Here is a 12,837-nt window from a genome sequence, read left to right as displayed (position 1 = left end):
CTTGTTCTACTGTACTTGTGTATTGTGACGTTGCCCTATGCATTTGTTTTTCATTTTATGTACTTCATAGCCGCTGCTTGAAGTCTTTAAACATCATTTTGATTTCTTTTGTCTCATTCTTTTTACTGTATCTAGTCATTATGATGGCGTTTTGCGAGGCCTTTCAATGAACGCTAATTCGCCTTAACTTATTACTTTCCTGCTGCTAAGCTGCCTGTAAACAAATTTTAATATAGAAACATAACTCTATGTACCAATAACATGTCTCCAATACTGAAGGACCAAAGCTATAAAAATGGGTATAAAACAACACCAATCGTAATCAGAAAAACCATAAGGCTCCATAGGCACACTGTGTGATTTCCACCGTATAAGATGCTCAACCTAGGAGCCCAAAAGGTCCTAAAACCATCCATATTCACATCCATTCCACCCATGGACACGTCATAGACAAGTAGGTTGACAAATTTACTTCTTCCTCACCACACCAGCAGGCACAATCATCCTCGCAAGCGCCTCTCTCTCCTTCTGCAAAACCATCAATCTCGCATCCTCAATGACCTTCCCCTCCGGCGCAGCCCCAGGCACAGGATTCAACGCAACCTGACTCGCAACCAAAACAGCCAAACCAGGCATCTTGGCCTCCTTCACTCGTCTCCGTCTCTGACCGAGCCCAGAACCCCAAACAACCATCCACTCCGGCACGCTCCCAGACTCCGGAACCTCGCACCCAGAACAAATTTTAACATGGGACCCAACATCCGCGCGTCGGTGTATTATACATAAAGCCTCAACATGCGTAGAGGAATGTATATGCGCCCCAGGTAGAACTGTAGTTTGTGGACCTATTATAACGAAATAGGAGAGTCTTGTTGTGAGTTCTTGTGTGGGTTGGTTTTGGCTTTCTGTCGGTGTGCTCTCGCCGCTCTGTGAAGGTGATGGTGATGTTGATGACGATGGGGATGGGGATGGCGAGCGTGAGCGTGAGCGGGATTTAGTTGGTGCTGCGCCTATTGTGGCCTTTTCGCTGATTATGCACCCATCTCCGATGTAGATTGGACCTTCGTACGCGTAGAATCGCGCTCGGGGATGGATTATTGTGTTTGCGCCTATGGTTACGGGGTAAGTTCCCTGGAAGACCGCTGTGTCGGCGATTGTAGAGGAGGGGTCGGCTTTTAAAGGGGCTTTTGGTGGGCCAGTTGATGTGTGTGAGGAAGATGAGGAGCGATGTTGTGCTGGGGGTGGTTTTAAGGTAGCCATTTTTGTTTGGGGTTGTGTTGTGGAGTGCTGAGGTAGAAGGAAGGTTAGGTGGAGAGTTCGGCGTTGATAGGATTCGGGGATTGCGGAGATTGAGCTGCGCAATCAACACATTTAAATTTTGACGTCTTCTATACATTTTTATTCAGGGTAAAGTAGCTACTCGGAATTATGCAAATTATCAGTCATAGTAAATAATTTTTCAGTTTTACGCCGGGTATCTTTTCTATTCTAATTCATAAATAATCATGTCCGACCCCTTTAAAAGCAATGCAGTTACTGCTCCCCATCTGCACTCTTCTGCTTGATGCCATTTCTCTTTCTCCATGCCCAAACACCACGATCTACTTCCTCGCGAGTCATTCCATCTCGAACAAGGCAGAATGTGACTCCTAGCTCTGTCTCGACGTTACGGTTCCGTGCCTCATCATCGAAGAACAGCATCTCTTCATACTCAACTCCGCTCGATTGATGGATTCGCGAGAAGTGCTGGGTTTTGTTTGCGGGAAAGATCTGAATATATTCAAAGTACTCCAATGCACGACTTGTGCGACTTTGTCCAGCAGTGTTGTCTGAGAAGGTAGGAATGATGTGTAGCGTCTTGAGCAAATCGCGAGCTAGATCTGGGGTATGGGTGCGTGAAGCTAGTGCCAGGGGGATAGCGCGGCTATTGCAGGCATAGATGATGGAGGAAACGGCCGGGTAGAAAGCGAATGATTCACCCCATCTGTTTTTTGGTTATGGTTAGAAGTTGATTAGGATTGTCGAGCTTTGAAGGAGTATATCGTACCGATCCACTACGCGAGAGTTGTTGTCGCGTGCCTTGACTGGGGCACTAACGTGTGTGTCCACCCAGAAAGGCCATAGTGTGTAATCCAGGTCGAACGCGATCAGCTTAGGTAGTGGGAGTCCATCGGTGAAGGTTTTAGGGGCGACATCGGTTTCCTCGAGGGGTTGAGTGTTCTGACGCTTGTTTCGAAGCATTTTTGGGAGGATATGTACGACGATTCGAATTATAATATTCACAAGAATGGCAAGAATTGAAGAATAGAGTTCAGTCAAGCTGAAGCGAGTCAAGCGTGAGTCAAGTTTGAAGCTCGAAAGTTCAAAATCCAAACCGCGGGGGAAACGAGCACGTGCCAGGGACCCGTTATCGATAACCGTGGATCTATACAACTTACTTGATAAGAGATCCAAGGTTGAATACGCCGCGATCATTGAGAAGAAAAATCCATTTTTGGCTCTTTTTGACCGCTATAAAATCACGATAGCAGTATACTATACAGTAAACATTGATATAGTAGGACCAAGGGGGTTTTTCCCAATAAAGCTATCATCGGCCGCTGCAGTCATCTCGTCGGTGATTGGTTTTATTGTAACTCGCAACAAGGAATCAATGAATATACGCACCGACCTTGTGGGTAATAGTGAGTAACATCTAGTCATAGTAAATCTAGACAGGTTTACCCCGCAAAAAGTAGATCCGCGGGCATACCTACAGGTCAAAGAATTGTTCCTCGGCCTGTTCGTCGTGATACTAAGTCCCCGCTTTATATTCCTGCTACTACTCCACCACAATGAATCCTGATCCTGTCCTTAAATTTCCCCTCATCCCCCGCTCCAAACTGGTCTCAGTATCTTACAACTCTCTACAGCACTGAAACACTATCTACAGCAACATGGCGCTCAAATTAAGTGGCACAGCGTATATCACAGGCGCAGGATCCGGTATGTATTCCAAATTATCGAATTCAAATTCAAGTATCTAATATTCATCTTTAGGAATCGGCAGATTTACAGCACTTGCGTTCGCCCGACATGGTGTCACAAAATTAGCGCTTGTAGATCTGAAACAAGAAGGCCTAGAAGAGACACAGAAGCTACTCAAAGCATCTTATCCTGAGATCGAGACACTCCTGCTCCAAGTCGATGTCGCAGATGAGGTTTCTGTTCAGGGTAGCATCAAGCGGGCGGTGGATGAATTCAAGAGAATTGACATAGGTCTTAATTGTGCGGGAATAGCTGGGCCACATATCCCCACGCATGAGATGCCTTTGGACAAGTGGCAGGAAATGATTCAAATAAACCAAACTGGTGTTTTTCTTTGTCAGAAGCACCTTATAGCACAGATGCTGCAGCAGGAGTATGGTTCTGATCAACTTTCGTATCTTTTAAGATATTTAGAGATTACCTTTATCTCATTTGCTGATATTTTCTAGGAGTTTGGGCGTTCGAGAAGGACGTGGGACGATAATTAACGCTTCATCTATGTTTGGGGTTTTCTCTTCTCCTGCTTTTTTGGGCATTACTCCATATGTGGCTTCGAAACATGGTGAGTTCCATTTATATATCATACTGGGATTTTTGTCTCTCAAGCTAACTGTCTGAAACCCAGCCGTCATGGGACTTACGAAAGCAGTACGCATTCCATTTTGTTCCCCGCCTAAAGTAAGACACTAACTTGATCTATCTCGCAGGATGCCAGAGTATACGCTCCTATGGGAATTCGAATTAATGCCATTTGTCCCGGGTTAGTTTCCATTCGAACAGAAGCTTTGTTTCTTATTCAGCATCACTAATTAATAAATAGCTGGGTTGATACCCCGATGATAAGTAAGGGTATTGAAAACGGGGCTCTGAATCCAGAATTCCAGAGAACGCCAGTCGGAAGACCTGCAAAGCCTGAAGAGATTTCGGATGCTCTTGTCTTCTTAGCATCGCCAATGGCGAGCTATATGCATGGAGTTGGCCTCAATGTTAATGGCGGATATTCCCTATAGTCCACGGGTTGTAAATGCCCTGTGAATGCTACTCAGACTTTTTTTTTTTGCAGTTTAGCTCAATGAATTACATGTTTTTTGATAGCACAATAGATTATAGCTGGCCCTGTAGACGGATGTTTATTCAGTTCGAATTCGGCAATATTACTGATGCCGCTACGTTCTGTCGTAGATACTCTGAATAGACATAGGTGGAGCTATGGATATAGTATAGAGTAACAAATCAACCAAGACCAGGAAATAAGCAAAAGCAGAATACTGCCAAAAAAGACAAACACTATGCCATTTCAGGACTTTTACATGAGAATGTAAGTTCATCATATTTATCCAGAGATCTCCCCTAAGGTCTTTCCAGAGTTATGATGAGCAACTTGAAATGGCCACCGTTTGACTGGCTCTATAAAAGAGCTACATCTCTGGCATTGAGTTTCTCCATCTTCATCTCTAATAAGATAGCGTTATCTCTATATAACTATATATAAGGCCTCACTTGCCTTGTCTCCCTCCTATATCCCTCTCTCGATAGACATATAAGTCTTTTTCTTCCTGCTCCACCACGTCCCCGTATCTTCAGGTTATAAGTCCTTACCGTCATTAGTAAGAGAACAATCTTCTTCTTGTTTCTAGTTCTCAGAGGGTATAAAGCCCTCCGAGGGATAACCCTCCTACTCCCGACGCAGCAGCGTACGCAAGTAATATTGGATAGCTGCTGGGATGATCTTTCCCTGGATACTAAGAATAATATTGCTGGACAAATTGCCGACATGATCAAAGAAATGCAATCCATCGAACTTCGATAGTCCGGTCCTATTGGGGGAAGACCATTTCAAATTTTCAAGGGGCATACAGATTACACTGGTACTAGCATTTTTCCAGACAACTCGGAAAATCAAGCTCGTCTTAACCACTGCCTTGATATTTGCAAGGAAGCCAGAAAGTCCCAGAAGATGCATCGCCATTCGATTTCAAAAAGTTCGTCATCACCCATCAGACATCAGACCTCACAATCTAATCGTAGACGAAGATGGACTAGTATGGCAGGTTAACTGGAAGTTCTCAGGGGCATATTCACCTGCCTTTGAGAGTGCGGTTTTAGCATGCCAGCGCCCCTTCACCGATTTCAATGAGATGGTGATGTCTCTAATCCCTCGTTATCCCGAGGAAGAAGCAAAACTGAGCTCCATTTTTACGCATATTTGGACTACTGGTCCATGGGCATGAGATGCTATTTCCTTGATTTAAGCAGATTCAAACTATCCTGCCAGATGACAAGATTATTCAATACAAAATGAGACTACAAGTAAAGACAAAAGACAAAATGCTGGAACAGCTCCTGGCATCCTTAAAATTGATATAATCACAACATAATTTCAGTAAATAATCTAGACAAGAATTACCATAATACTCGAACGGCATTCAACATCTGAAGAAGTAGCATAGACAATATTATCCTAGCCAAGCCCATGATATCCCCCAGTATAGTTATCATCTGTATAAATAGTATAGCAAACAAGCCAGAAATAATCCTTGAAAACGAGAAACATTCACGTATAAGTTAGTAAAAGTTGATAACATCCCTGAACTCTTCAAGTAATAGTCGATCCACATCCTCCCATCCAGGGGACGCCTCAGACTCAGACTGAGAATGTGTTGCAGATTCCATAGCGGTCGTGTCTAACGTCGACAAGACTTCTTGTGTCTGATATCCCTCGACCCTTTTCTGGATCTTGAGGTCACTAGTCTCATGAATGGTACTTCCATTCCGCTTTAGGCTGCAAGTATTCACCGATTGAATAGTCAAAGGCGTAGTCAGCGCTGTGCTGTTCGTGTTCTCTGGACTTGTGAAAATATTCTTGCTGGGAGAAGAGGCAAGGAAAATATTAGTGCTTCTTGTTTGATTTGGTGTTGACGATAGTCGTGTTGCATCTGCTGATGCTAGAAAACTCTTTGCATTTGCAGTGTCCAGTCCTGATGTATTCATTTCTGTCGAATCAGGTGTCGAATCATCTTTAGTCAAATCAACCCAGGTTACCTTTCCACTTTCAATCTCTGGGATTTTGAATGAAGGTGGTTGTCGGAAGATAGATGTGAGATCCTTCAGAAGCTCTGACTGTGAAGGGAAGTCGCTGAAGTCATCGTCATCGTCATTGTAACCACTCGTGTTCGCTTTCAGGGTAGTTTGGATTTTCTTTGGTTTCCCTGAAGAGCGAATACCATCTTTGCGACCGCTAGTATCTGATTTGGATCTTCTGGCTTCCTTCCGTCCTTTCGACAAGTTTGAAAGGCTTCGTTCTACTGGCTTTTTCTTTGACTTCGTGGAGCCTTTCTGAGCTTGTTTTGCACCTCGTCCACTCGACGAATTGGACAGACTTCGTTCTACCGCCTTTGGCTTCGTAGGAACTTTCTGAGCTTGCTTCGCACTATCGCTTTTGGTTATTGTCGCTGACAGAGTTAACTGGTTCAACCCTCTAGGCTTCGGGGTTGCAGGAGCTCGCTTTTTAGCAGCCTTCGGTGGTTTTTCGAGACCAGTTCGACAACACAAGTGTTTGCAACTAAATCCACATTAGCCTAGAGCCCAGGATAACTTGAAATAGCATAAATACCATGTCTTATCTTTGCATCTGTGATTACAAGCCCAATTCCCATTGTCAAGCTGGACTGGCTTATATTTCTCTTGGTCCTGGGACTCTGCCTCGAGGATCCACTCTTCATCTTTAGTCTTTTGATCTTTCTCAGTGTGGCGGGGACTCGGAGTAGTGTCACTAATAGACAGCCAGTCAAGTTCTTCAAAGTTCTCGGTATCATTTGCTTTTGCCTTTTGGGGTTTCTTTGGGCTCGACCGGCGCTGATCCGCGATGAGAAAGTCGTCCAGCCCCAGGTCATCACCGTCAAATATATCTGGTTCGAATACAGACATCTTCTGCGATTCAGATCGGGAAGACCCAGTACGATGGAATGTGAGGCTTTTGGAGTTCTGCACCTTGGGCAATCCGCTTGGCTTTGATGCAAAGTATGAAGATATGTTCGGCTTAATCTCAGCTTCTCTTGCAGTTCCAGCTATATCACGATCAGCATCACAATCCAGAAGTGATGCATGATACTCAAAACTAACCAATATCATCGCACATCGCATGACAGACAATATAATGATCCGGAGCTTTCAAGTCAGCGACAAGGGTGATCTCTAAGCTACTCTGAAGCTTGCTAGCACTAAAAATTGTCAGCATGCGATTATACCATGAAGAACATTCTTCTGGTTATGACCTGATACGCCGAAAATCAATCAATCGACCATCCGATGTTTCAGTCAAACAGCATACATAGACCGGTCGTCGTTGAAAGTAAGTTGGCCTCTTATCATTCATAAAAGCCACTTCAAGCTTGAAATGTATTTTGACGAACCCATTTTTCGCATCCTAGTTTCTAGTTAGCGAGAAAAACAGAAGTCGAAAAAAGAATAAAAGAAAGAGATGGATTCTCAAACCCTGTTTGTCATTTTCACAGAGATGCGCAATTTCGGAAAATCTTTCAATCGAGACAACAGCTTCGTTCCAAATGGAGGATTCTTACTAAGAACCATCTCAATGCGATGAGCCTCACAGTTCTCAAGTTCCTCAATACTCGTTATTCCACCCGCGGCTAACTTCCGAACAGCTACCACGCCCACCTGCTCAATCTGCTTCATCTGAAGTGGAGATTGGTCCCAAACCTTTGCACCGAAACTCCGTGCTAACTCCAATGCACTCAGAATAGATTTTGAGTCCTCCCGTGCAATGAGACAGTCAATTATACATCGTATAATTCTGTTCACATGGGCGAAGACCATGCTCTTATCTTGCTGAAAGGGGAACTTGTGCTTGTTGAATTGGTCTCCGGCGGGACATTCGACTGCACCCAGTTCGGACTGAAGGAGGAGAGAAATCTTGTGAGATGGAAGAGCTATGTCGATTTTGATTGGGTATCGGATTCCCTGGTCACGGTTTATTTCTTTGTATAGTGATTTTTCACCGGCTTTGAATCTGATTTCTCGGAATTCTTCAGCTTGAACGATGACATCGAGCTGTGTTCGTTAGCGAGGAAGACATTCACATTTCGCAATTCGCATTTGTTAAAAGCTTACAAGTTGTGGAATTGTAGCACATCGTTCCAAACTAAGAAGAATCTTCATCGTTTCAAACCGAACATAATACCGAGCCATCGCGTCCCCAAACGATGTTGACCGTAGTCTTCCGCTCTCAACAAGTCTGCACTCCCGAAGAAGCGCAATATCCTTCTCACATATCTGCCTAAGCAACTCATCTTCATCCTCCTCGCTAGCTCCCTCCTTAAGCTTGTAATAAGTAGGGTTCCGACGGAGTCTGACGAAAAGAAAAGTCCCCGCTAACCACTTAGTAGCCGTCGTAACATCTGTCACGTTTCCAAGTCCGATTTCCGCATTCAAATGATCAATGAGATTCAAATGTAAGCAACTTTCGAGGCTTTCAGTCCCCGAAACAAGTCGTTCATAGTGTGATACTCGCTCTTTTCTCGTGAGGATAACTGCGACTGCGCTGTCGTCGAATTGAGGTCTTCCTGCACGACCGAGCATTTGCATCATCTCTAGATCGGAGTATTCTTTGCAGCATCCCTCTTGCCAGCCGACTGTGTTTTTGATTACGACGAGGTGACATGGTAAGTTTACACCTACTGCGAGTGTTGAAGTGCAGCATATCACGTTGATGTGTCCGTCTAGGAATCCTCTTTCCACGACGCGTCTGTCACTTGGACCAAGACCGGCGTGGTGGAATGCGACTCCAGCAGAAATCGTTGCTTGATACGGTTAGATAAGAACCCGGTAATTTGTGAATGTACATACTGCGAAGATCTTCATTGTTAACCTCAATCTGTCTGCTGGGTCCCCTCCACATTCTAGCAGGTGGATTCGTCATGTTCCACAAACGAGCCAGCTCCTTGGCTGTCGCCACAGAAGAGTTCCGAGTACAACAAAAGATCATAATGGGCTTTCGACACGAATGCCCCTCAATTATCTCAGGTAACCTAAAACACAGATTAGAATCAGAATCCAGTAAATTTATAATCCATATTCCATGTCATTATTAGCACATACTTCGACCCGCAAAGCTTATCAAAAGCAAAATCATTCGAAGATGACATATACCCATAAACAAACTTCTGCAACTTCACCGGCCTAAAATCCTCCCCAAAATGTTCCCTATGCGCAGGAACATGTTGATTCACCGCATCCCTCCCAAGCCAAGTAGCTATATCCTCCGAATTAGGCACAGTCGCACTCAACGCAACAAACCTCACATTGCTCCCGATACTCTTCATTCTCGAAACAACAGCTTCAAGCGTAGCCCCCCTCGACTCCTTAAGTATATGAACCTCATCAATCAAGAAGAGCTTAACAAGCTGCATAAGTCGCATATGATCTTTCCATTTTCTCGTCATGCTATCCCATTTCTCAGGCGTCGTGATGATAATCTGGCTGCTTTGAACATTTCGAAGAAGGCTGTTATCGGTATCTCCTGTTAATTCTGCGCAGCGGAGCTTTAAAGGTGCGAATTTGGAGTTCCAGTCTCGGAAACGTTCGGAGCAGAGAGATTTTGTAGGTGCTTGGTAAATTACTTTGAATCTTTCGTCTTTGAGGATGTTGAGGAGGCGGCAGATGGCTAGTTCCATTATAACTGTTTTGCCGCTTCCTGTTGGGGCGGAGAGGATGAGGTTGTCGTTGCTTTTGTAGGTGGGGTTGAAGCATTTGGATTGCACTGCGTTGAATAGTGGGAAGGAGAAGAGTTGCCTGTATTGTTCTGGGAGGTCTGATACTGGGATGAGGAGGACTCCTCGGATTGAGGGGAGGATGTTGTCGAAGTGTGAGATTTGCTGCGTGCCTGGACGGGGATGAAAGGTTTCTTGTTTTTGTGATGGTAGCTGAGCTGGACGAGCTTGAAAGCCTTCCTGCGCAAGTAATTCAAGATCTAAAAAGATATCAATATCTCACTTAGTTCATCCCAGGTCCAAGATGATACATACCAAAAGCATCCAAGGCTGTATCCTCATCATGAGCGGGTGTGATAGATCCTTGATTCGGATTCGAAAAGAGAGACCGAGGTTGGGATTGCTGAGATCCATCAATGAGTCTCTGATCGATGATTCCTGTAACACTGCTTGGGGATGAGGTGAAGAATCGACTTTCAATTCGACGACGCTTAGGGGGTTGAAAGGGTGTTGATGGGGAGATTTGGCGTCTCATCTCGAATATACTAAGGGTAAATAGGGATGAGATAGATGGAATGGAATGGGTGGGTGGACGGTTGGAAAGACGGTGAGGTGAAGGGTTGGGTGGAAGGGTGCGTGTATGGGTGGGAGAGGGTTCACGTGGACAGGAATATAATGCTTCACCATTAACAGCAGCAACAGCTATAGTATATCATATTGTAAATCATTCGTCCTTATCAATAGCAGAGCAATAGCTCAAGCGAGTTATCTGACTAGACAGATATAGTTTTCCAGAGCTGCGAATCTAGTAGTACCCCATTGGGCATATCAAGTGTCTCATTTCGTCGTATATATGCAAATTTGATCAGGCACTCATACATAATAAGAAATCGCTCGCAAGACCGCCTAGATCATAAACGGGATGTGAAGATATAAGCAATAAAGCACGCTGTCACAATTCTCGTCACAGACTGAATATGAACCATATCTCTCAGATATCCTAATCATCATCCATGGACATAAATGGAACATAAATGGAACAAACCCTTCGTCCGTTCAGTAAAACTCATACCATTTACCCCAAGTTACTCTTTCTCGAAATAATTGCTTGCGCTTACGTTTCGACTAGAGCTGACACGGGCATGGCCTGGATTCGGAGAGGTAGGTCGTGATGACGACATACCATCTGACAAGAACGGGGTGGTGGGTAGTTTGATAGAAAAGTCGTTAGGTGAGCCAGCGACTGGAGAGTCGTCCAGTGCGCCATTCTTCTCGTAGTTGTCTATGTGGATAGGTGGTGGACGAGCAACGCTAATCTTGCCTGCAGCAGGATTGAATCTGGGGTTACCGTAGTAGTGCGTAGCTACCAAAACCAAAGCAGCGCCGAGCAGAAACTAAAGAAACCAGTCAATAATCGTTTCATGGTAACAAGGACAAGGATAGCAGTGGAGCCACATACGCTTGCAGTGAGTTCGAACTGGAAAAGAACGACACTCCCAACGATACTCAAGATAAGAGTTGCAGTCGTATCCACACAGCTGGGCTGCTTATGCGCATGACGCGCAGAGAATATCGAGATAATGCCACCCAAGGCCTGAACAATGATAGTAGACCACACAACCCAGTTATAACCCTGGAAGAAACCATCATTGGAAACCTTCTCCCCATCCTGAAACCCAACTCCGATAAAAAGAGCCGGAAAAACCGAATAAATCGCCATTTGCACATTGCGCACCCACAAAGAAGTATGACTCGAACTATCACGAAGGATCTTCTCAAAGAAAACACCACCAAAGCCTGATGCGAAAGCCGCACCAACGATAGCCAGGAGACCAATCGTCGCATTGAAATTCAGATCGGCAGTCCGAGTATCCTCTTCGATACCTTCATATGTAGCAGAACGCTTTTGCAATGCACCAGCAGCAGCAGCACCAGCACCCTTCGCAGCCTTCCACTCTTCAATAGATCGAGGGAAACTAGCCGCAGTCTCATCGTTCACAGTTATATCCGTCGAATTGGCATCGGGAATTTGAATTAAAGCCACGCCCACGATTAATAGAAGTAGCAGAGCCCACTTTCGAGTAGGGATACTGCGTCGCAAAAGGACCAGACCGAAAATCGCAGTCGTGAGAAAATGTAATTGAAATGTGGCCTGAAATGTCGCAGCCCGCATATTGGATATCGCAATGTATTGGAGGGAGTTGGAAAGAACGCCTAGAGCCGCGGGGATAGCTAGTTTCCAGCTGTCGCCGGAGAAAACGGTGTTTGTGAGGGAAAAGAAGAGGGATGTAGCGGGCATGGATGGAGGTGCGGTTTTGGAGACGTCATAGAGGGCCATTGTGAGTGAGATAGCTAGCTTGATCACTTCGTTCAGAAAGACTGCGGTCGAGGTTAGGTATCGCTTGCCGCCTGCTGGTGGCATGACTCGAGAGTAATGAGATAGCTATTCATCGAGAAGAAAAAAAGTCAGTCAGTTGCGGTCGCTCGTTTCGATGAATTCACAGGGTCGCGTCCTGTAGGCACTTACCAACACAAACGCAGTGGATTGCGCGGTCAACTAGAAAGCACCAAACACAGAAAGTCAGTTTATCTCACGATTTACAGCAATGCGATTGAATCAATATCTCTTACCAGAAGCCACGGCAAATTTTGCGACGTCGCCCGCAGCCATGAAGGCTGGCGTTGTGTGCGATCTCCCATTTTCGTCGTTGTGGGAACTTTCAAAGTACCCCTGTGTCTTATTTCTCCGCAAAACAAAGAGGGGGGAGCTGTGAAACAATGCCCGTTCTGTGTACTTTCAAGGTAGAATACTTAGAGTAGACAATGGAGATGTTTACGGAAACCGATGAGAGAGCGACGGGGAGAAAGCCAGAATCTGGTTTGCGGGATTTCCAAGTCCGCCACAGCTGGGGCTAAGGCAGGGGAGACCCGGCGATCTTCTTCACTGGTGCCCGCCGCAGGACTTAGGTGACGATCGCGGCGGAGCTCCGTGCGAAGGAGGCTGGGGCGGAAAGAAACAAAAAAAGAAAAGTTTGTAAATGGATTTGGGTCGGGGAGAAATCCAGGAGAATGTTGTTAAATT

General features: G+C 45.2%; 4 protein-coding genes across 4 annotated transcripts; 1 reads left to right on the top strand and 3 right to left on the bottom strand.

The window, feature by feature from the left end:
• Nucleotides 1–468: 468 nt before the first annotated feature.
• N7478_012513 (transferase hexapeptide domain protein) lies at nucleotides 469–1,260 on the bottom strand (the record flags this gene model as incomplete). The annotated part of the gene is made up of 1 exon (XM_056928727.1): nucleotides 469–1,260. One exon carries the CDS (start codon nucleotides 1,258–1,260, stop codon nucleotides 469–471), a length of 792 nt encoding a protein of 263 aa, XP_056773285.1.
• A 273-nt stretch (nucleotides 1,261–1,533) lies between these two features.
• Nucleotides 1,534–2,241, bottom strand: N7478_012512 (Mg-dependent acid phosphatase; the record flags this gene model as incomplete). The annotated part of the gene is made up of 2 exons (XM_056928726.1): nucleotides 1,534–1,984; nucleotides 2,048–2,241. 2 exons carry the CDS (start codon nucleotides 2,239–2,241, stop codon nucleotides 1,534–1,536), a joined length of 645 nt encoding a protein of 214 aa, XP_056773284.1.
• Nucleotides 2,242–2,936: 695 nt separating this feature from the next.
• Nucleotides 2,937–4,037, top strand: N7478_012511 (SDR family NAD(P)-dependent oxidoreductase; the record flags this gene model as incomplete). Its single annotated transcript, XM_056928725.1, has 6 exons — nucleotides 2,937–2,985; nucleotides 3,040–3,400; nucleotides 3,477–3,589; nucleotides 3,653–3,675; nucleotides 3,735–3,787; nucleotides 3,848–4,037. 6 exons carry the CDS (start codon nucleotides 2,937–2,939, stop codon nucleotides 4,035–4,037), a joined length of 789 nt encoding a protein of 262 aa, XP_056773283.1.
• Nucleotides 4,038–5,592: 1,555 nt separating this feature from the next.
• Nucleotides 5,593–12,177, bottom strand: N7478_012510 (uncharacterized protein; the record flags this gene model as incomplete). Its single annotated transcript, XM_056928724.1, has 11 exons — nucleotides 5,593–6,589; nucleotides 6,641–7,094; nucleotides 7,150–7,247; nucleotides 7,440–7,453; nucleotides 7,522–8,097; nucleotides 8,158–8,846; nucleotides 8,893–9,074; nucleotides 9,145–10,015; nucleotides 10,071–10,457; nucleotides 10,939–11,149; nucleotides 11,215–12,177. 11 exons carry the CDS (start codon nucleotides 12,175–12,177, stop codon nucleotides 5,593–5,595), a joined length of 5,442 nt encoding a protein of 1,813 aa, XP_056773282.1.
• Nucleotides 12,178–12,837: the final 660 nt, after the last annotated feature.

The sequence above is a fragment of the Penicillium angulare genome, assembly GCF_028827245.1.
Source record: "Penicillium angulare strain IBT 27051 chromosome Unknown utg000011l_segment0_segment0, whole genome shotgun sequence".
NCBI lineage: Eukaryota > Fungi > Ascomycota > Eurotiomycetes > Eurotiales > Aspergillaceae > Penicillium > Penicillium angulare.
Note: the sequence above shows the minus strand (reverse complement) of the source record. Positions and strands in the feature narration are given on the sequence as shown.